This window comes from Nomascus leucogenys, chromosome 7b, assembly GCF_006542625.1.
Source record: "Nomascus leucogenys isolate Asia chromosome 7b, Asia_NLE_v1, whole genome shotgun sequence".
Lineage (NCBI taxonomy): Eukaryota > Metazoa > Chordata > Mammalia > Primates > Hylobatidae > Nomascus > Nomascus leucogenys.
Genome location: NC_044387.1, coordinates 52,111,757 through 52,135,661, shown reverse-complemented (window position 1 = coordinate 52,135,661; position 23,905 = coordinate 52,111,757). Strand labels below are relative to the sequence as shown.

The window sequence follows — 23,905 nt, the reverse complement described above, 5'->3', positions numbered from 1 at the left end:
TCACTCCTGTCACGCTGGAGTCAAGTTCAAGCCGGCATAAATCATTCAGAAGCCAGCTCACGGCCAGGGGACCAGCCAGTCGGCTCCACTAATGGCCACGGCTGCCTGGGAAACTGAGAAGCCACCACTCGGTCCTATGAGCCCCGCCTGGGGCATCTCTGGCTTCTCGTCCAGTGGGGCGGGTCCAGGGGCGGCTCCTTCTGAACCCAGCTGCCTGGACCCTCACCCTCCCGGGAGCCGTAGGCATGGAGGGTTTTCAGTTGCATGGCAAGAAGGCAAGAAGAGAGAAGGCGATGCCTGGGAACTGAATGCGTGAATGCGTGTGTGTGTGTGTGTGGGTGTGTGTGTGTGTGTGTTTATGCATGAAGGAGTATGTGTGTACATGCTTTTACGTGAGTCAAGTATGTGTGCATGTGTGCATACAAGTGTGTTTTGTGCATATGTGGACTATGTGCTGTGCGTGTGAGCCCAAGTGTATGTGGTTCCTCCTCCCCTGAGGAGAAGGAGGCCCTGCCGCTCGTTATAGGGAAGGAAATCAACTCAGGATCCCATTGGTTCACTGGGCTCCTTTGATGTCAGTCATGTTCCTTTTAAATTCAGCTAAGCTTCTGATCCCCCCTAGAAGGAGGGTGTGGCCATCCCCATTATACAGAGAGGAAAACTGAGGCCCAGAGAAGTCAAGGGACTTGGCCAAGGTCACGTGGTGAATTGGTAACTAAAGCAAGGCTGGAACCCAGGCCTCCCAGCCATGAGTCCTGGGCCCATCCACTCCCGTGGACACCCAGCCCAGCATGGGGAGTGGGGTGCTGGGGAAGGGAGGGATCAGCTCCCTGAGGCACCAGCTGCCAGCTGCACCAGGTGGGGAGTGAGGAGAATGTCAATTTTCAGAGATTAAAATGCAAATAAAGCACACCTCAGGCAAATCCAAGGCAAACTTTCCCAGATGTTTCCTTCAAAAGAGCATGATTTTAGCAAGTCACCTCATCTTCCTGAGCCTCAGTTATCCCTTGTGTAAAATGGGATGAATTATCCCTGTGTTCAGGGCTTTGAGGATTCAACGAGGTAGAATGCTGCCAAACCATCTAGTTTAGTTTTCATGGTCATATCGTGGGGACAGTATCATCACTTCTACTGTCCAGTTGAGGAAACCAAAGCTCACAGGGTCAAAAAGAGGTTCCTGAGGTGAGCAGCAACTAAACAGTGAGACAGGGGTTCAAATACAAGCCAGACGCACCTGGATCCCCTACTCAACACCTGCTCGCCATAAGCCGAGGCCATAACCCAGAGACTTGGGTGAGTGAGCGCCGGATGCAAGGCAGCTGTGCTTCTGAGGCAAAGTCCTTCCCGTTGCTGAGAGGGGAAAACCGAGGTGGGGGAGGGGTTCACCGAGGCACCGGGCAGAGGCCCTGGGTTCTGCACCAGGCTCCCGCCCCCAGCCTGGAGCTTGGCACACTGACTGCCCTAGCAACATCCTGGGCCCATCTGTGCTGCATCCTTCAGCCCCACCACCCAACTCTAGACAGAGCAACTAACAGGAAACTCACTTAAACCAGGAGACGGTGGGCCAGGCGCGGTGGCTCACGCCTGTGATCCCAGCACTTTGGGAGGCCAAGGCGGGCAGATCACGAGGTCAGCAGATTGAGACCATCCTGGCTAACATGGTGAAACCCCATCTCTACTAAAAATACAAAAAATTAGCCGGGCGTGGTGGCGAGCGCCTGTAGTCCCAGCTACTCGGGAGGCTGAGGCAGGAGAATGGTGTGAACCCGGGAGGCAGAGCTTGCAGTGAGCCGAGATCACACCACTGCACTCCAGCCTGGGTGACAGAGTGAGACTCTGTCTCAAAAAAAACAAAAAACAAGGAGAGGGTGCTGGGTGCAGCAGCTGAGAAAACCACGGGGTAGCTTCAAAGCTCTTCAGAAGCAGGCCTGTGGTTTCATTGATTCTCAGCGCCCCACTCCCAGCAGGCACTGGGTCTCAGCTGCTCGCTGCCTGACAGTCAGGGGTTGGCCCCAGCGATGGCAGAGCCAGGGACTGGCAGCACAGTCAGAAGGCTGGCCCTGCTCCCTGACGGTGCAGTCGGAAGGTGGGCCCTGCTCCCTAACTGCCGGACAGTATAGCTGAAAAGCCAGCCCTGCTCCCCAGCTGACAGTACCAGTCAGAGGACAGCCCCAGCTGACAGTACGGCCAGAGCACTGGGTCCTGCTGACTGACGAAAGTGCAGCAAAAGGGCTGGTCCCTCTGCACTGGCAGCACCACTGGAGGGATGATGCCAGCTGCCTGGTGGTACCCCTGGCGCTGCGGGTCCTGGCTGACTGGCTGATGAGTGTCAAGTCTGGGGTTAGGCCCTGCTAACTGAGGGATTAATAGAACAGCGGGGCATGCAGCACTTGCGGTTGCCCTACTGAATGACTGTTGCCATAAACACAGGGGCCTGCCAGGGCCTTTCTGACACCCCTTGGCTGACAGGGGCCACAGTGAGCATGCAGGCTGCTAACGGTTGACTGTCTGGTCTCCTATCAGCCCAGGACAGGGAAGCCCCCAGAGAGAAAGGGGCTAGGAGGAGGCAGACAGGATGCCGGAGGCAGACAGGATGCCATAGACAGGCGGGATGGAGAGAGGAAGAGGGGACGGCAGGCCAGGCGCAGGGCAGAGGGAGGAAGGTGGGAGGAAGGAGAAGGAAGTTACAGGCAGGAAAGGCATGAGACAGGGAGGGAAGGGCAAGACAGGAAACACAGAGGGTGAAAGGAGAAAAACAGAAAGACGAGAGACATGGAGGGAGAGGAGAGGGAGATGGGTGGGGTAGGGGCTCTGATGGGAGAGCGACAGGCAGGGCAAGGGATGAACCCCAAAGGAAGTCGGAGAAAGCAAGCGAGACTGATGGCCTGGGAGGCAGGGACAAAGAGCACCGGGAACAGCCGGGGAGAAGCTGGAGGTGGCAGTGACAATGGTGACAGGGCAGGCGGCTAAGAATAAAAAGAGACATTCAAAGGTCCAAGACCCGGCGAGTCCAAGGTGCAGACAGAGCCAATCTAGGACCAGGTGGGGGGCGGGGGGCGGGGGGAGAGGGGCGCCGCTGGGCAGGTGCCAAAGATGGAGACCCTCAAGTCCCCATCTCCCAACCAGAGGTGGTCAAACGCACCAGGGCACACCCCCAGGAGAAGCTGCCCCCAGTGCCCAGTCCTAGTTATCCTGCTCTGGCCGCCCTGGCCACCACCCTGCCCCGTGGGCCCAGGCAACCCGGGGAGTGTGGCTGCGTCAGAATTCGGAGGTTGACGAAGTGGAAGTGTCCTCTCTTCCCACCCCCAGGGGCCCTTCTCCATGGCAGGGGGCCACCTGCAAGTATGGATGTGACCGAGGCACCCCCCACACACATCTTAGATGCTTTCCCTGCTTCCTCATCACTCTTGGGAGAAAATCCAACCTGCTCCCTCCCACCCCAGGCCCCTGTGCACCTCCCACCACTTGACCCCACCCTGTGGGCCAGGCACCCACAAAGGCTTTGCCCATGCTGTCAAAAGCAGGCTTCCTCCCCAAAATGGGTTGAATGGAGACCCCTAAAAACGTATGTCCACCTGGAACCTGCAAATGCGACCATATTTGGAAATAGTCTTTGCAGATGTAACGAGGTTAAGGGTCATGAGGTGAAATCAGCCTGGATTCCCCAGGGCTATGGTTTCAATGTATGTGTTTCTCCAAAATTCATCAGCTGGAACTTAATTCCCAAGATGAGGGTGTTAAGAAGCGGAACACTTGAGAGGTGATTAGGCCATGACAGCTCCACCCTCATGGGTGGAATTGATGCCCATATAAAAGGGCTTGAGCTCAGGTGCGGTGGCTCATGCCTACAATTCCAGCATTTTGGGAGGCTGAGGTGGAAGGATCGCTTGAGGTGAGAAGTTCAAGACCAACTTGGGCAACATCATAAGACCCTGTGTCTATAAAAAATGGAAAACTTAGCCTGGTGTGGTGGTGTGTGCCTGTAGTCTCAGCTACTCAGGAGGCTGAGGTAGGAGGATTGCTCAAGCCCGAGAGTTTGAGGCTGCAGTGAACTATGATTGCAATACTGCACCCCAGCCTGGATGACAGAGCCAGACCCTGTCTCTAAAAACAATAATAAAAATAATTTGAAAACAAAAATAAAAGGGCTTGAAGGGGTGAGCTCACCCCTTCCATCCCCTCCCTCATTTCTGCATGAGAAAACCTGGACAACACCATCTACAACCAACAGGTCCTTGCCAGAAACCAAACCTGCTGGCACCTTGATCCTGGACTTCCCAGCCTCCAGAACTGTGAGAAATACATTTCTCTTTCTTTAAAGTACCCAGTCTCGACCAGGCACGGTGGCTCACACCTGTAATACCAGCATTTTGGGAGGCCGAGGCAGGCAGATCACAAGGTCAGGAGTTCGAGACCAACCTGGACAATATGTTGAAACCCCATCTCTACTAAAAAGTACAAAAATTAGCCGAGTGTGGTAGCGGGCGCCTATAATCCCAGCTACTCGGGAGGCTGAGGCAGAAGAATCACTTGAATCCGGGAGGTGGAGGTTGCAGTGAGCCGAGATCGCACCACTGCACTCCAGCCTGGGTGACACAGCGAGACTCTGTCTCAAAAATAATAATAATAATATTTCTTAAAAAAAAAAAAAAAGGTTGAAAAATGGTAGCCCCCTTAGACATAATTTTGAGTGTTGTTTTTCTTTTTTGGGGGGAAAGAGGAAGGTGGTGCACCATTTTGTTTGAATTAGTTACTAACCAACATTTAAGCATCAGAAGACTTGCATGTAGCAAGGCCATCTTCCAGCCTGTGAGAAGTGGCCTGCATTCCTATGTGGGGACAGGGGCAAAAATGGCATGTGCCACCTGAGGAATGGCTCAGTGACATTCCTCCCACATCCCGCAGCCCATACGAAATACTACCCTCCAGGACCCGAGGCGGCCACCCATTCCTCATGCTCTCCCTGCGGGTCTACTGTATGCCGGGCCCTGCATTGGGAACTGATGCCCTTTTTTTTCAGGTGCTCAGCCCCACCAGCACGTCATCCATCATCAATGCATCTGAGGCCAGCAGCCTTGATTCCTGGCTCAGCCTTCAACACCCTTCACCATACAGCCGCCGCCTGCTGCCTCGCCAAACCAGTGCTCAAGCACACGTGGCTGCTCAGCCTCCCTGCCTATGTTCAGGCAGGGCCCTCTGCCAAGAATTCCTTTTCCTTCTGTGGACGTTCAACCATCTTTTAAACCTAATGCAAACGGCAAGAAATGAGTCACTGCGCCCTCTCTTCGGGTACAGTAGGAAGTGCTGGGTGAGGATGGCCTGTCTTCCTCACAGGGCTGGGAGCTCCCCATGGGCAAAGCCTGGGTCCCAGGTTATCTCTGTGGTCTCGGGGACTGGCACCAGCCAAAGGGTTTAGTAAGTGCTCTGTAAATGTTCGCTAAAAGGCAGAGAATTCCCAGTTGTCCCAGCACCAGTCTTGCTCACAATGAAATCATCTTTAGATCTAGGCATGAAGATGGCAGACCTACTGTGTGCACTGCACTGTCAGCCACCGAAGGGGACCCAGGGAAGCCAGACATGTGCCCATCTTCAAGCAGTTTATGATTCCCTGAAAGGTCAGGGCGCAGACAGAACAGAACAGGTTCCCAAAGGGGGAAACTGAGGCCTAGGGAGAGGATGAGGTGTCTTACAGAGGCATCCCTGGGCCCAGGGGAAGGGTGTGGATGGAGTTAGATTGCCTCATTTCCCTACTAGCTAGCTGGTTAATCTCTCTGGGCCCCCACTCCTTCACGTAAAATAAGGATGATGGCAGTGCCTGCCCCGCAGGGTCGCTGGGAGGCATGAATGAGGTAGTACGTACAAAGTGTTCAGAGTCCAGTACACAGTAAGGGCTCAACACATCTTATGCTGGGTGCAGTGGCTCACGCCTGTAATCCCAGCACTTTGGGAGGCCAACGTGGGTGGATCACTTGAGGTCAGAAGTTTGAGACGAGCCTGGCCAACAGAGCAAAACCCCATCTCTACTATAACAAAAATTATCCAGGCGTGGTGGCACATGCCTGTAATCCCAGCTATTCGGGAGGCTGAGGCTGGAGAATCGCTTGAATCCAGGAGGCGGAGGCTGCAGCAAGCCAAGAGTGTGCCTCTGCACTCCAGCCTGGGTGACAGAGCGAGACTCCATCTCAAAAACAAAAACAAAAAAAAACAAAAAACAACAAACAAACAACAAAAAAACATTTTAGCTGTGAGTGCCTGGTGGTGTTAGGGAAGCGGGCGGCTGGTAGAGCCAGAGTAAGGCCATGTTCAATTCGACTCCATCTTAAGACTAAAAAGCCACATTCCTTGCTGGTCACAAGATAGTCATGGGATGTTTACAGTTGAGGAAACAGCCTAAAGATACCTACAAGGACGTACTCCTACATCAGCATAGAGTCCAGGTGTCCCAATACCCATAACAGTATGTGCTTGCAAGATAATTATAGTTACGCTTCAGTAAACTCCCACACTAAAATGTCAAGGATGGTTTTTGTTTTGCTTTTCAAGATTGTTTCATATTTCAATAGTTTTGGGAAGTACAGGTGGTTTTTAGTTACATGGGTGAATTCCATAGTGATGATTTCTGAGATTTTTGTGTACCCATCACCCAAGCAGTGTGCACGGTACCCAATATGTAGTCTTTCAACCCTTACCCACCTCCCAACCTTCCCCCCAAGTCCCCAAATTCCATGATATCATTCTTATGCCTTTTCATGCTCATAGCTTAGCTCCCCCACTTATAAGTGAGAACATGTAATATTTAGTTTTCCATTCCTGAGTTACTTCACTAAGAATAATGGTCTCCAGTTCCGTTTAAGTTGCTGCAGAAGACATTATTCTCTTCCTTTTTTTGTGGTTGAGTAGTATTCCATGCTGTATATATATGTGCCACGTTTTCTTTAAATCAAAAAAGTAATCAATTTTGTCATGCCGTGGGCTCACCTGCAAGTAGACACAGCTTAGCTTAACTTTTACACATAGAAAACACTCCTCTATAAGAAAAACTTAAAAACAAACTCGGGGCGGGGGGTCCTCCTCTCACTTTCTGAGGGTGCTCTACTCTGTAACATGGTAGCTTTCAATCAACTATCCCTTCTCACGGCACTCCGGAACTTGCTTTGAATTCCTTCCTGTATGAAATCCGAGAACCCTCTCTTGAGGTCCGTTTCAAGACCCTCTTTTCTGGTAACAATGGCATATCCACTTCAGCCCCCCTGGCTAGCAGAGCAACAAGAGGGAGCCCAAACTGGGGCCAGCCCATCAGAAAACGGGGCTATCTGCCCCAAACAAGGCACCTCTGAGCCAATCCTGGGGGAGAGCCAACCCACAGAGCCCTGAAGAGTGTTGTCAGCTGCAGCACGTTTGAAATCACTTAAAACACACAACTAGGGAGTGGCGGGGGGGGGAGGGGGGGGGGGACAGCAAACACATTTTCCATCCTCTCAGTTCCCAGCCTGACCCAACAACTGCCCTCCTGGCCCCAATTGGTTCTCTCCACCATGTGGGCAGACGGGGTAGGTGGGGTCAGCGAAGACAGGACCCAGCAAGAAGGAGCAGCCCAGTGCAAAAGCCTGAAGTCCTGATATGACCAATGCAGATGCGTAAAAAAAATGCCATGCTGCGTGAAAGGAGCCAGACACAACAGAGCCATGCTGCATGAGCCCACTGACAGGAAATGTGCAGAAAAGGCAAGACTGCAGAGACAGACCGCAGACGACTGTTGCCAGGGGCTTCCGCTGGATGGGGTGGGGCGGGGGGGAGTGCCTGCTAATAGGTACAGCGCTTCCTTCTGGGGTGAGGACAATGTTCTGGGCTAGAGAGTGATCCCTGGGCAACTTGGTACATTTACTAAAAATTACTGTACACTTCAAACGAGTGAATTTTATAGTCTGTAAATGATATCTCAATAAGCTATTGTAGGAGGAGGAGGAAGAAGAAAAAAGAGGAGGAGGAGAAAAGAGAGGAAGGGGTAAAGGTGGAAGAGGAAAAGGAGAGGGAAGAGGAAAAGGAGGGGAAGAGAAAAGGAGGGGGAAGAGGAGGAGGAAAAGGAGAGGGGCCTCGGTGCAGTGACTCAGGCCTGTAATCCCAGCACTTCAGGAGGCTGAGGTGGGAGGATCACTTGAGCCCAGGAGTTCCAGACCAGCCTTGGCAACATGGCCAGACCCTGTCTCAATTTTTAAAAAGAAAAAAAAAAAGTGCAGAAGGAGGAGAAAAGGGAAGAAGAGATAAAAATGGAAGAGGAAGAAGAGGAAAAGGAGGAGAAAAAACAGGAGGAAGAGAAGAGGGAGGAGGAAAAGAAGGAGGTGGAGAAGGAGCAAACCGTGCCAAGGGATGAGAAAAGAGGGAGAAGCAAGCTAGAAGGTCTTGCCTGGGCATGCGCAGGGCCAGCAGCACCTAGAACCCAGCTGGAGCGCTCCCTCCCCACTCAGTCAGTGAACATGATTGAGCCCTACCAGGAGCTGGGAGCAAAGCCGCTAGGAGCAGGGATCTGCATTCAGGTAGGCCTGGGGTTCAAATCCCAACTCCGGCCCTGCCTAACAGTGTCATCCAGGACAACCTGCTTCTCTTCTCTGTGCCTCGGTTTCTTCAGACATAAAATGAGGCTGAGGCCAGGCGCAGTGGCTCACGCTTGTAATCCCAGCACTTTGGGAGGCCGAGGCGGGCGGATCACGAGGTCAGGAGATCGAGACCACGGTGAAATCCCGTCTCTACTAAAAATACAAAAAAAAATTAGCCGGGCGTGGTGGCGGGCACCTGTAGTCCCAGCTACTCGGAGAGGCTGAGGCAGGGGAATGGCGTGAACCCGGGAGGCGGAGCTTGCAGTGAGCCGAGATTGCGCCACTGCACTCCAGCCTGGGCGACAGAGCAAGACTCCGTCTCAAAAAAAAAAAAATGAGGCTGAGAATAACAACGACATCATGATAATTTCCTCCCTCACAGGGCAGCAGTGAGGCAGAGGTCAGATGATGTGAGAAAAGCACTCAGCAGGCTGACTGCAACTGCTCAATCAATGAAGGCCCTGAGGATTAAGTGTGGAGCATTAGGGACATGAGTGAGGCAGGATTCTTGCCCTCAGCAGGGCTCACGGTCTGTAAGAGAAGCACTTGGGAATAAATTACAGCACTAGCAGCTAGAGGGCCTGGAATGGAGTTCACAGGACAGGGTGCAACCCAGGAGGGCTTCTTGGAGAAGGTGGCACAGAACCCAGGCTTGAAATATGACAAAATGTCCCTATTCTCAAGAGACTTCGAGTTCAAGTAGGAGATTCAGCATCTCTGGAAATACATCTGCTTAAGACACAAATGCTGTTTCTATATCCATAAGGTTCTCACTATGGGCTCAGCTATCCATACCCCACACTCTTTTTAGAAATAAAACAAAAACAAAAATTTTTTTTCCCAAAAAATACTTTCTCCGGAAGAGAAAATATCATCCATGAAAATAAATGGAGCAGCCAGGGCTGTGAAGGCTGCAGAGGAACATCCTAAGCTCAGCTGGGCAGCTCTGATGTCAGGTTCACAAAATAGAAACTGACACGGGGCCCAACGGGGACAGAGCACAGTGACACATCTACCGAAATTAGTGGGCTGCATGAAAAGATGAAAATCTAAGTGGTCATGGAAAATTTGGATGTTTCAGGTTTAGAATGGAGGCCCGAATGTAAAACGGCTTAAAGGCAAATTAAAAACGAAATGTGGAAAATAGACCGTCTCCATCCTGCCCTCTTGTGGTCATTTCTGAATGCTGCACAAGAAAACGAGTGCCTTGTTTCACCTGGGAGGAGAATGAGGCAGGTAAAACAGAAACTGGCAGCCCTGGATTGAGCCCCCACCTGTGCCACCTGCCCAGTGTCGGAGCCCGGGCCAAGTCAGTTCGCTTCGCCAACCCTCAGTTTCCCGTGGGTCTCCCAGAGGTATGGCAAGGATCCAGTGAGATAATGAGTGTGAATAACAAGACCTCCGATACCCAGAGTGTGAACCGAAGGCAGCTGGAATGTGGCCTGAGCACATGGTGAGATGTTACATTAAAATCAGGATCAGGCCAGGCACGGTGGCTCACACCTGTAATCCCAGCACTTTGGGAGGCCGAGGTGGACCATCACATGAGGTCAGGAGTTTGAGACCAGCCTGGCCAACATGGCGAAACGCTGTCTCTACTAAAAATGCAAAAATTAGCCAGGCGTGATGGTGCACGCCTGTAATCCCAGCTACTCAGGAGGCTGAGTCAGGAGAATCACTTGAACTCAGGCAGCAAAGGTTGCAGTGAGCTGAGACCGTGCCACTGCACTCCAGCCTTGGCAACAGAGCAAGATTCCATCTCAGAATAAATAAATAAATAAATAAAATAAAATCAGGATCATCAGTTCTGCTTGAAAAACTGGATGATCCAACCAACATTCTGGGCAAGGAAGAGCTGGGATGCAGGGGAAGCTCCTTTCTCCCCAACATTTGTCAGGAAATCCCCATCCCTGCCTGGCCTGGCTTCTGGGCACAGCTCCCGATGCAGAATCCCCGGGAAAGGGCCTGCAAATCCGGGTTCCAAACCCCAAGTTGACCCAAGTGCCTTGCAGGAGGCCTGGCATTTAGGAATCCCCAGATCAGGGATTTCTGAGGCAGTTTGGAAGGGACTTTGCCCTCAGAACTCTGCCCCCCACCTAAATTCTCCATTTTCCCTCTGAGCCCTCCTCTCTGCTCAGTGATGAGTGGGCACCCTGAGAGTACAGGCGTCCCCTCCCAGGAACTACATGGGAGGGGCAGCAAGGTACTGTTGCCACACAAGCTGTCCAGCCTCCTGGCCTTGTGCAGGCTGGTCCCTGGGTTACCCTTCCTTCCCCTCCCTCCGCCTAGTCAAACTCTACTCCCCTGTCAGGATCCAGGGCAAGATGAGTCTTTCTAGTTCCCCTGCCACCAGGCCAAGGAAGAGCCAATTAATCCCTCCTCTGTCAGGTTAGTCTGTTGTGTGTCTGTCTCCCTTCCTCAGCTGTGGACTCACTCACTCCTTCATTCAACAATTTTTTCTTTTTTTTTTTTTTTTGAGATGGAGTCTCTGTCGCCAAGGCTGGAGTGCAGTGGCGTGATCTTGGCTCACTGCAACCTCTGCCTCCTGGGTTCAAGTGATTCTCCTGCCTCAGCCTTCCAAGTAGCTGAGATTACAGTAGCTGGGATTACAGGCACCCACCACTACACCCAGCTAATTTTTGTATTTTTAGTAGAGACGGGGTTTCACCATGTTGGCCAGGCTGATCTTGAACTCCTGACCTCAGGCGATCCTCCCACCTCGGCCTCCCAAAGTGCTGGGATTACAGGCATGAGCCACCATGCCTGGCCCCTCACTCAACAAATATTTACCTAGCTTCAACTCTGCACTGAAAACACAAAAGTGAACAAGAGCGTCAAGAGCCCTACAGTCCTGCAATTCTCGTTTGGTGGGGGAGAGATAAGAAGTCAGCAAACAGCCTCCACCCTGATGAGGGAGGCAGATATTGGAAAGACACTGCACGTGATAATGGGGGTGCTGTGAGGGAATAATGGGGGCCCGGGCCCTTCTGCAGAGGTGGTGTCAGGGAAGGCCCTGCCCAAGGGTGACATCTGAGTTTAGAGAGGTCCTGAGAAGAGGCCTCACTCAGGTGCTCTGGTCATCAGTCCCAGGAGCCCAGCCTCGAGTCATCCCAGCCCGGGCACCAGACGTTAAGTGATGAGGTTTCCAGATGATTCCTGCCCCAGCTGTTCGGGGCTCCCAGCAGAGAAGAGCTGTACCCACAGAGCCCTGCTTGGCTTCTTGACCTGCGGAATCCATGACCATGTTACACCCCTAAGTTCTGGGATGGTTCATTATAACAACAGATCACCAGACCATGGAAATTACTTCTTCTCTTCTACTCTTCAGGGTGCTAACTCGTTTTTATATAAACAACTCATCCCCACCCAGACACACACACAAGGCCCTAGAGCAGCAGTTCCCAAACTGTGCCGTATCCCCCGGGGATCTCTAAAAATACTGACACCCAGACGATATGGGGGAGTCCTAAAAATACCTGACCAAGACTATTCAAGATTGTCAAGCTCATCAAAAACAAAGGAAAGTCTGATACTACATCCTGGATGGGACATAACATTAAAACTGAGAAAACCGGAATAAACTATGAACTTTATTTAATAGGAACGTATCAATATTGGCTCATTGATGGTAATGAACATACTATGCTAAGGCAAGATGGTGATGATAGCTGGAAACTGGGTGTGGGTGTATGGGAACTCTCTGTACCATCATTCTGATTTTCCTGTAAATCTCAAACTGTTCTAAAAGTAAAGTCTATTTAAAAAATACTGATGCCCAGGCCCTGCCCCCACGCATTTGGATTTAATTTCTGGGATGTGACCTGGGCATCCAAGTTTTGAAAAGCTCCCTGAGTGAGTTCTTTCCATTTCCAGAAGAAGAAATCTAGGCTCCAACTGGTGGGGCTGCATCTGGAATCTGGATCCTTCATCACACTCTGAAGTCTGTTTTTTTTGTTGTTTTTTTTTTTTTTTTGAGACGGAGTCTCGCTCTGTCACCCAGGCTGGAGTGCAGTGGCACGATCTCGGCTCACTGCAAGCTCCGCCTCCCAGGTTCACACCATTCTCCTGCCTCAGCCTCCCGCGCAGCTGGGACTACAGGCGCCCGCCACCTCGCCTGGCTAATTTTTTATATTTTTAGTAGAGATGGGGTTTCACCGTGTTAGCCAGGATGGTCTCGATCTCCTGACCTCGTGATCCGCCCGCCTCAGCCTCCCAAAGTGCTGGGATTACAGGCGTGAGCCACTGCGCCCGGCCCACTCTGAAGTCTTAAACTTGCCTTCTCCATAACTCATGTCTGCCACAGGGTGCTAGGACGGATTCTATTCAAAGGAGGGATGAGGCTGGGTGTGGTACCTCAGGCCTGTAATACCAGCACTTTGGGAGACCCAGGCGGGTGAATAGCTCAAGCCCAGGAGTTCAAGACCAGCCTGGGCAACATGGCGAAACCCTGTCTCTACAAAAAATACAAAAGTTAGCCAGCATGCTGGCACATGCCTGTGGTCCTAGGTACTTGGGAGGCCAAGGCAGAAGGATCGCTTGAGCCCAGGTCGAAGCTGCTGTGAGCCATGATTGTGCCACTGCACTTCTGCCTGGGCAAGAGTAAGACCTTGTCTAGGAAAAAAAAAAAAAAAAAAAAAGCCCGGCAGAGCGCACTGGACATGTGACGTTACCCTTCTGGGCCTCTGTTTTTCTCACCTGTGAGATGGCGGCAGTGCGTTGTGAGCTAATGGGCTAACAGGTGGAAAAGGTTGACACTCTCCTGGGTCTCCTTCCAACAGCGAGGGGAGCCTCTAGAACCCGCAATCCCGCGCTGTTCCACCAGGGGGCGCGCGCGCGCCAGGATGCTGGCCTACCCCCACGAGGAAGGCTTTGCAAGGAACAGGTGTCCCTGTCATTCACTCATCTCTCTCCTGCGGGCCGGTTGGCATCCAGCTGGGGGCCCTGCGTGGCCTTGGTCCCTGGGAGCCCACAGAGCCCCGGAGCTCCAGGTGGCACTGCTGAAACCGAAGCCAGCCATCCTTCTTCCACCTGGGGATCCTGCCCCACTAGAGACACCCTTTCTTCTCCCAAGTTGCAAGGGATATAAGTCCACAGGTCTGGATTCAATCCAGCCATCACTGTTTCTTCACTGCGTGTTGTGAGGCCAGTCACCTCCCCTCTCTGAGCCTTAGGTTCAGAATCTCTTAAATGGGCATCTTCTTGGCACTTCAGAATATAGTGAAGTCACTTAGGGGGAAAGTGCCAGGAAATGGAACTTCATGTAGAACGTGGGGAGTATGAAGACGGGTAGTGGGATAGTGTTTGCACAGTGCTTAGCACAGTGTCTGCCACATAGAAACTCTGTGTCTAACACAGTCACAGCAAGAACAGCCGACACTTACGAAGCACCTACTAGGTGTCAGGCACTGTATAGGAGCTCATCTCACTTCACTGCATTTCTTTCATTTTTTTTTTGAGACAGAGTCTTACTCTGTCACCAGGCTGGAGTGCAGTGGCGCGATCTTGGGTCACTACAACTCCACTTCCCGGGGTCATGCGATTCTGCTGACTCAGCCTCCCGAGTAGCTGGGATTACAGGCACCTGCTACCATGCCCAGCTAATTTTTGTATTTTTAGTACAGATGGTGTTTCACCGTGTTGGCCAGGTCTTGATCTCCTGACCTCGTGATCCGCCCGCCTCAGCCTCCCAAAGTGCTGGGATTACAGGAGTGAGCCACTGCGCCCGGCCACTCCACCACATTTCTAACAAGTAGGCTGTGTTAGGATCCCAGTCTCAGAGATGGGGAAATTGAGGCACAGAGATGTCAATCCACTCAAAGTCACATAGCTGGTAAGTGGCACAGCTGGGATTTAAACCCAGGCCATCTGGCTTAGGATATGAGCTCTTTTCTGTATTCATCTCACACTTCAATTTTAAAAATCCTTTTCCAGGCAACAAAAGAAAAAGTTGGGCGTCATCAAACTTCATCAAAGTTATAAATTTTGTGCTTCAAAAAACATTATCAAGAGAATGAAAAGACAGCCCACAGAATGGGAAAAAAATATTTGCAAATATCTGATATGAGATTAATATCCAGAATATATATAAAAAATATTCCACTGGGCGTGGTGGCTCATGCCTGTAATCCTGGCACTTTGGGAGGCCGAGGTGGGAGGAACACTTGAACTCAGGAGTTCGAGGCCAACCTGGGCAATATGGCAAAACCCCGTCTCTACCAAAAATACAAAAAAAAAAAAAAAAAATTAGCTGGGCCTGGTGGCATGTGCCTGTAGTCCCAGGTACTTGGGAAGCTGAGGTGGGAGGATGGTTTGAGCTCACGAGGTGTTGCAGTGAGCCGAGATCATGCCACTGCACTCCAGCCTGAGCAACAGAGCCAGATCCTGTCTGTCTGCCTGTCTCTCTCTCTCTCTGTCCCTCTCTCTCTCTCTCTCTCCATATATATATATATATATACACACACATATATATGTATGTATTCCTACAACTCAACAAAGAAAAAACAATCTGATTCAAAAATGGGCAAAAGACTTGAACGGACATTTCTGCCAAAAAGATATACAACTGGTCATTTGGCACATGAACAGATACTCAAAATCATTAGTCATTAGGGAAATGAAAATAAATATCTCAATGAGCTACCATGGCTAATTATTAAATTTTTATTTATTCATTATTTTAGAGACAGGGGTCTCACTATGTTCAGCCCAGGCTGGTCTGGAACTCCTGGCCTCAAGCAATCCTCCTACCTCGGCCTCCTGAGTCACTGGATGACAGGCATGAGCCATGGCGCCCAGCCCACAACTTGTTTTTTCAGTCGCAACCTTTGATGAGTTACTTTCAGCAGTCCTTGTGTAGTCTTTCATTTTGATTGTTTCCTTCTCATTTGGACTGTCAACCAACTGAAATGTAGAGGGAATCTCTAACTAGCATCCAGGATACGTTGTGGGGTGGGGGGGAGGGCACCTCACAAGTTCCCAATTATTTCAAGTTGATTACATTCACAAGGACTACCACTGCTGTCAGCAGAATCCCCTCCTTTTTCTAGTCTTAATAACAAAGTCATCAGGTCCAAATGCTCTCAAACCTCCCAACCTTTGCCCTGGCAGATCCTGTGCCGGCATGACGATGACACAGCACCATCCTCAGAAGCAAAGGGCCACAGTTTCACCAGTGAGAGATGTGGGAAAGTCTGAGCTCAGCATTAAACCAAACACTGCGTGTGTCCAGGAAGGTCACGTGGAAGTCAAGTTTAAAGGACCCCAGATGACATCCATTGTATAGAGCACAATTTCACGCCTCTAAACCTCTGCCCATGCTGTTCCCTCCATCAGGGGCAAACCACTGTTCCCTAGACCATAGTTACCTGGCAAACACCTGCTCAGCCTTCAAGACTTAGAACTCAGACTCTTTGGTCTCCAACTCCTGCTTCTCAGCTAGCCCTCCCCAAGTGGAGACACCCCCTCCCTCCTCCAGGGAGACTTTACACAAATTTAAATTAAAGCACATGACATGATGCCTGGCATATAGTAAATGTTCAATAAACAGTAGCTATTAGGCAGCTTCCGGATACCTGAACACGGGGAGGTTCCTGGAGGGTGGAGTGCCCAGGGAGGGCATGGAAGCTCTGCGCTCCCTCCCCCATACCTCGCCCTTCGCATCTCTACTTCTACAGCTTATCTTTTGTAATAAACTGGCAAATGAAGAGGAAGCGAGACCAGAGACATCTACCTACCCCCACCTCCCACCCTGCATACACAGAAGAGGCTACGCAAAGACAAAGGAAGGACACAGCTGTCAGCCACGGAGAGGAGCCTCATTAGAAGCCAGCCTTGCCAGCTCCTTCATCTTGGACTTCTAGCCTGTGTATCTGTGAGAAAGTAAATTTCTGTTGTTTGAGAAAAAAAAAAGAAAAGTAGCTATTAGAATCCACTGCAATTATTTACCTACCTTCTGTTTTTTTGAGATGGAGTCTCACTCTGTTATCCAGGCTGGAGTGCAGTGGTGCAAACTCAGCTCACTACAACCTCCGCCTCCCGAGTTCAAGCGATTGTTCTGCCTCAGCCTCCTGAGTAGCTGGGATCAAGTGATTCTCCTGCTTCTAGCTTCAGTGATTCTCCTGCCTCAGCTTCCTGAGTAGCTGGGATTACAGGCACGCAATACCACGCCAGTCTAATTCTTTTTTTTTTTGTATTTTAGTAGAAACAGGGTTTCACCATGTTGCCCAGGCTGGTCTCAAACTCCTGAGCTCAGGCAAATTGCCTGCCTAGGCCTCCCCAACTGCTGGAATTACAGGCGTGAGCCACTGCGCCCGGCCTATTTACCTACCTTCTTGATTGTCTGTGCCTTAGTCATAACTGTAGCCCACTGCCCAGCATAGCACTTGCCACATGCAGACAAATATTTGTCAAAAAAAGAACCAAAATCCCTAAACACTCTACCTCAGCCCAACTGGTCCCCCAAGCAGCCCCCTTTGCCTGTGTGAGTTCTCAGTCCCAAATGTCTCCCCTCCTACTTCCTGCACCTAACTGGACCCTCCCAGGTCATTTTCAGACCCCTGGGCTGTGAACTCCAGGAGGCTGACGGAGAAAATCTCCAGGCCCCGTCATGCAGGGCCTGGCGCATAGTAGGCCCAAAAAGAAATAAACTCAAGACTAAATGAGCCAGCATACGCTGACCAACAGGTTTGGGGGATTGGGAGAAAATTCTAGAGACTACCAGAGGCCCTCTCACTGGCCCATTGCAGGGAAGCCTCCCAGCTGATGAATCTCTGACTTCATCGTCACAAGATGGGCCTCCAGGGTAAACTGTGACTCAAGGTCACGGTCCACAACTGAGTCACTGTGTTTTATGGTTCCTGCAAAAATGCAGACCAAAGCTCACTTCCTGGGGAAAAGAGGAGAGGGAGGAAGCCTGATACAGGACTTGGATTCGCCACGTGGACTCGAGGTCCTGAGGGGAACCCTGAAAGGAACAAGGGAGATGGGGAGAAACAGAGAGCACTGGCCAAGGAGTCACAAAGACGAACTCCAGCCCCAGCTCTGCCTCTGGAGGCCACAGGACCATACACAAGACACTTCCCTACACTGGGCCTGTCTCCTCAACTGCAGAAAAACTTCTAAGGCTGTAGATGTTTGTCTTTCTCATCAGCTCTTCAGGAGAGCATAGAAAAAAAACCTGGCAGCAAATAGCAGTAAAATAATAATAAGCCGGGTGCGGTGGCTCATGCCTGTCATCTCAGCACTTTGGGAAACCAAGGCTGGAGGAAAACTTGAGGTCAGGTGTTTGAGACCAGCCTGGCAAACATGGCAAAACCTATCTCTACTAAAAATACAAAAATTAGCCTGGTGTGGTGGTGCACGCCTGTAGTCCCAGCTACTCAGGAGGCTGAGGCACGAGAATCACTTGAACCCGGGAGGCGGAGGCTGCAATGAATTGAGATTGTGCCACTGCACTCCAGCCTGGGTGGCAGAGCAAGACTCCATCTCAAATATTAATAATAATAATAGCTGCTATAATTTAAGAAGCCATTTCTCGGTGTCAGGCACTGTGCTAAGAGCTTTGTAAGCATCATCTCATTTGGGCTCTGTCCTCCCACTGGGCTACCATATAAGACGAGTGGAAAGTTCAGCAGACACTTAAGAGCATGGACTGGCAGACCCAGAACTTGGAAGAGACACTTAATGGCTCTGAGCCTCAGTTTGCCCATCTGTGAAGTGGAAATAATAGCAGTATCTACGCGACATGTAAGGATAGTGTTAGGCTTTGTTATTGCTATCACTATCCACTTTATAGAGGAGGAAAAGTGAGGCCCCGAGTGGTAAACTCACTTGCTCAAGGCCTCTAGCAAGTGGCAGGGTCTCTAGTTCAGCAACCGTGGGCAGGGCTATGCAAATCAGCAGGGCATTGGCCTGGTAGGTCCCAGGCACCCTCTGCAAGACAGCAGGAACACAGCAGCTGATGGCCAACCCCGGGCTGAGCAAATATCACATTCTCAGCTCCAGGAGGAGTCCCAGGGCTCAGGGTGTCTTGTTTCCTCATGTAGCTAATGCACGGAGTGCTGCAGGCCCAGGGGAGAGAGGAGCTGGCAGGGCCTGGCAGGGGTTGGCCATAGGCCAAAAGCACAGGCCCCATGGCGGGAAGGGCCTGGGGCCAAGGCTGGAGCGAGATAGGCCCCGTTTCCATTCCAGCTCCCCCAGCTGCTAACTGTGTGGACTTGGGCAAGGGGCTGAACCACTCTGAGCCTCACTTTCCTGCTCTGCAAAATAGGATTCATGGTCTCTAATATGAGACTGAAGTAGGAATTGGCAAGGCCTGAGAGGCTCAAAAAATGAAGATGAACATGAACTTAAATGGGAAAATAACAGCACAAAGTCATTCATCAAAGCAGTGATGGGAATCATAGCAGACACAGTGAATCCCTTCAAACACCTCATGAGACACAAAATGCATGTATGACAAATTTCCAGAGGAGCAGGGACAGCCACCAGGGGCTCAGGACCCCAGCTCTCCTCTGCTGGGTCACCCTGGTTAAGTCAGGTCCTCTCTCCTGGCTTCACTTTCCCCTTTTATAAAAAGAGAATTGGACAGGTGAGAAAAAAAGGAGAGGAGAGGAAGGGGAGGAGGAGGAGAAAGGGAAGGGAAAGTAGAAGAGATGAAAAGGATCAGGAAAGGAGGAAGGGAAGAGGGAGAAAGAAGGAAAAGTTACCACTGCAGTTGAGACAATGAGAATTTACTGTGTGCTGGGTGATCTCATTTACTACTCATAAATATACTCTTGAGGTCATAGAGAACTATCCTTATCTTACAGAAGAAAAAACTGATATTTAGTGAGGTCCATGAAGTCACTTGCCCAAGGTCACACTGTGGCAGAGTTGGAACTTAAAGCCACTTCTTTCAGCCTCCAGAGCCCAATACTAAAATGTCCCTCTGGGATGGGCTGTTGGAGGCACCAGGATAGCAGCTGAACACCACCTCCTCCTTGTGGCCACTCCCCAGAATTGCAGGTATGAGTCCCAAAAGCAGGGAAATGAGGTCTGAGGCCCCAGCACTCTCTGGTTCCCGCTAAGTCCCTCCACCCACCCACCTCTGGAGGAGAGGAAATCAAGCAGGCAAGAGTGGGGCAGGGGCCTCAGAGGCCAGAAGGAAAGAGCCAAGGCAAGCTGCCCGAGGACTCCAAGGACAAAAGCTCTTCAATGACAGAGAGTGAAAGAGGAGGAGCCGGACGGCCAAGGAGGATGCTAGCAAGCAGAGACTCTAAAAAGACAGGTTTAAAATGCTTCTCTCCCCATCACCTTTGTCTACACACACACACACACACACACACACACACACACACACACACACAAGCTCAAGTACAATCAGATAAGCTATGTCAGAGCTATCTGAGAGGGACTGGAGAAATGGCTGAGAAAGAAATCAATGGAAGGGAATGTTTATCAAAAAATCCAGGCAGGTTTCAAATGTGTGTGAATCTTTGGCTAGGATCTGGATCCTCGAGGAAAATTCCTGGGCTGCTCACTAAACACCTAGCTGGGATCTGAGTTCCTCCCCGGCCCATCTCCCCCAGCCCCACAGTCGGGCTCACGTTGTGGCTATTCTGCATCACTCCTAGCACGAACCATGCCAGGGTATCTTCTTCACCCCCATTTTACAGAAATGGAAACTGAGGTTCAGGAAAGCAAAGTTTCTTGCCTGTGGCCATAAAACTGGAAGGGATGGACTCTCAATGGAGGTTCAGTGCAAAATCGTATGTCTCCAAAACGTGAGACCAGGCCCAGGTCTCCCTGAAGCTTACGGAGCCGAGCAACCAAAGAGGCCTTTGTGGGCAGAAGTGTCGCTGCCTTAGGAGCCCTGTCTTCGATGCCCCTGTATAGGACCTGGGCTGGAAAGGGGCTTCATGAGCAAGTGCAAAACTTCAAACAGTATGGAACTAAAGTCCGAAAAGAAACTCATTGGAGGTGGCAAAGCCCTGGAACCCATGTGGGCACACTGAGGCTCTGGAGGGGGCAGCTGCCCCCGGGGCCTGCTCAGTGTGTACTCACGTCCTTTCACAAGTAAGGAAACAGGATGAGGGGGAAGAGGGCACAAGGACACAGAGATAAGCAAGAGCCAGAGGGAGACTTGAAAACAAGGACAGTCGTACCAGTAACAGCAACAGTAATAATTGTGACGATGATGCTTATTGTTTGCTATGTACCCAGAAGCATGCTAAGCACTTCATGCATTCTCTCTTCGGAGCCCCACATCAGCCCTGTAAAGTAGATACTATTATTATCCCCATTCTACAGATGAGGAAACTGAAGCCAGAGCCAGCCCAAGGTCACACGTGAATGTATGCAGATCCGGGACTTGAACCCAGGCAATCTGGCTCTGGAACCAGCTTTCTGCTGCCTCCTGTTATCACCATGACTGTCAGTTCCTAAGTGTGTTATGACGTGCTGGGCCCCACACACACTTTTATTTCATCCTCGCAACAGAGCTAGAGAAACAGGAATCAAGATCCTGTTTTCCAAGTAAAGAAACTGAAGTGCAGCGAAATTAAATTGCTCAAAATCTCAAAGAGGTTGACAGGAGACTGTGCTGGGATTTGAACCCAGGACTTTCCAACACCAGTCTATGTTCCCTTAACCACTCCACGCCAGGTAGTGCTGGGCTGGAAACTCAAGAGGAAGACGGTTTCCCCAGCAGAGCCACCAAACACCCTCCACATCAAGAACCACGACACAGCTTGTCAGGTGACACCACATTCCTGGACAGTTGCCTGCTACCCTCAACCCCGTCAGGGCCCTGGGCCGTCCAGATGCTCCAACAACCACATTCACAGCAGTGTCCAGCAACCAGCACCCCTGTGCAATCCTCTCCAGCCACGTGGCATCACTCACCACAAAGGGCCCGCTCCTCCTGTCCTTGCAGAAGCTGTGGCTTCTCCGGGGAACCGAAGCCACAGGGGACACCTGCTGGAGCGGTCGCTCCTTCTCCTGGGGGGCATCTTCCTTCTCCAGGTCCCGTGGCAGCACCTGAGACACAGAGCATAAGAAAAGGACTTTACTGGGAGCCTTCTCATTTACAGGAAAAAATATATTATGCCAAGAGTCCATTCTGTACCAAAAAGGGCAAAGAAGAAAATTAAACCCCCAGAAATCCCCCACCTTAATGATCAGAGGTAACGTGTAAGGCGGTAGCTCTGGGTTCAAGTGGTCCAGCCTCAGCCATTTAATAACTGTGTGACCTCAGGTGGGTGCCTCAACCTCTCTGAGCCTCAACTATCTGGGAAAGGAACCCCATGATAACAGCATCCAGCTTCTAGGGGCTAAGGAACAGCACATGGAATGTACATGACGCAGTATAGCCACCAGGTGGCAGACGTACACAAGTCCTGGGCACCTGGCTTGGCTTACCCTAGCCTCCTCCATCCCTGGCACCTGGGGAGCCCTCCATAAATGCTGGCCGGCCTCATTACTGCCAGTGGTCATTCTTGGTGACCTTATTTTAATCATCTCTTTATGCACCCAAACACACATGCAGATACAGAGAAACGGTGCGTGAACAGCACAGCACCTCCAGTACATCTACTTAGAATCCTGCTGTGTTTTTCCACTTAGTTATATATAGGGGAAACATTCACAGGCCAGGACTCCCGGATGCATATTTTATACGCTTCACACTCTCCCTGCGTGGACAAGGAAACAAAGGCCCAGAGATGGGAGGGACCTGCTTAAGAACACATAGCACCAGGAAGAGGAAGACTGGATTTCTAATCCCTTCCCTCATAGCCTCTTTTCTGGATGCCTTCAGAGACCCTCTGGTTTTCCTCCTAACCCCCTGGCTCTTTTTGATCAGTGTCCCCACATGTCCCAGGCCAGCCGCAGAGCCTTTTCTCCTTTTGCTACATCATTCCCTCTGGGATCTCTCTTCACGCCCCCCATGGCTTTAAATAAATCCCATCTACACCCAGATGCCTGCCAATTCTGTTTCTCAGTGCTGGAACTCCAGACTCGGAGATCCCACTGCTCACTCAACATCTCTTGGAAGCTCGCACTCATCTCAGATCCACGTGCTCAAAACATGCCTCTTGATTCCATCTCTCCACAGTTGCTCCTCCCCCACCTTGCCCATCCATCCCCCAGCTGGGGAGGCCAAGACCCTCGGGTTGCCCTCCATTCTCCTCCCCATTCTCTCCCACCTTTCTCCACCCCATCAGCAAAGCTGAGACTCTACCTGCAAAACATGCTGCAAATCTGACATCCTATATGCCAAAATCAACTTGAAATAGATCAAAGACCTAAATGTAAGAGCTAAAGCTAGGAAACTCTTAGAAGGAAATACAGGTGTAAATCTTCAAGACCTAGGCTTAGGCAGTGGTTTCTTAAATATGATACGAAAGGCATAAACAACAAAAGAACGATAAATAAAATAGACTTCTTCCAAATTAAAAACTTTTATGCTTTTGTACCATCAAGAAAGGGAAGGCCAGGCTGGGCGTGGTGGCTCAAGCCTGTAATCCCAGCACTTTGGAAGGCCCAGGCAGGCAGATCACGAGGTCATGAGATTGAGACCATCCTGGCTAACATGGTGAAACCCCGTCTCTACTAAAAAAATACAAAAAATTAGCTGGGCATGGTGGCGGGCGCCTGTAGTCCCAGTTACTCAGGAGGTTGAGGCAGAAGAATGGCGTGAACCCGGGAGGCGGAGCTTGCAGTGAGCCAAGATCGCGCCACTGCACTCCAGCCTGGGTGACAGAGTGAGACTCCGTCTCAAAAAAAAAAAAAAAAAAAAAAAAGAAGGCCAGACGCAGTAGCTCACGTCTGTAATCCCAGCACTTTGGGAGGCCGACGCAGGTGGATCACCTGAGGTCAGGAGTTTGAGACCAGCCTGGCCAACATGGCGAAAATTCCGTCTCTACTAAAAATACAAAAATTAGCCGGGCATGGTGGTGGGCACCTGTAACCCCAGCTACTTGGAATGCTGAGGCAGGAGAATTGCTTGAATCCGGGAGGTGGAGGTTGCAGTGAGCCGAGATCATGCCACTGCACTCCAGCCTGGTCAATAGAGTGAGACTCCATCCATCTCAAAAAAAAAAAAAAAAAAAAAAAAAAAGGAAAAGAGGCCGGGCATGGTGGTGGGGACTCACACCTGTAATCCTAGCACTTTGGGAGGCCAAGGCAGGTTGATTACTTGAGGTCAGGAGTTCAAGACCAGCCTGGGCAACACGGTGAAATCCCGTTTCTACTAAAGATACAAAAATCAGCTGGGCAAGGTGGCACATGCCTGTAATCCTTGCAACTCGGGAGGCTGAGGCAGGTGAATTGCT

The 23,905-nt window shown here is 50.9% G+C and overlaps 1 protein-coding gene across 4 annotated transcripts in view; it reads right to left on the bottom strand.

The window, feature by feature from the left end:
- KIAA1671 (KIAA1671 ortholog) overlaps window positions 1–23,905 on the bottom strand; it is a 247,480-nt gene that overhangs the window by 127,684 nt on the left and 95,891 nt on the right. For all 4 annotated transcript variants that reach the window (XM_030815991.1, XM_030815993.1, XM_030815994.1 and 1 more), the window contains one exon: window positions 21,477–21,611. In XM_030815991.1, coding sequence (XP_030671851.1) covers window positions 21,477–21,611 — 135 coding nt within the window. The remainder of the gene's footprint in view (window positions 1–21,476; window positions 21,612–23,905) is intronic.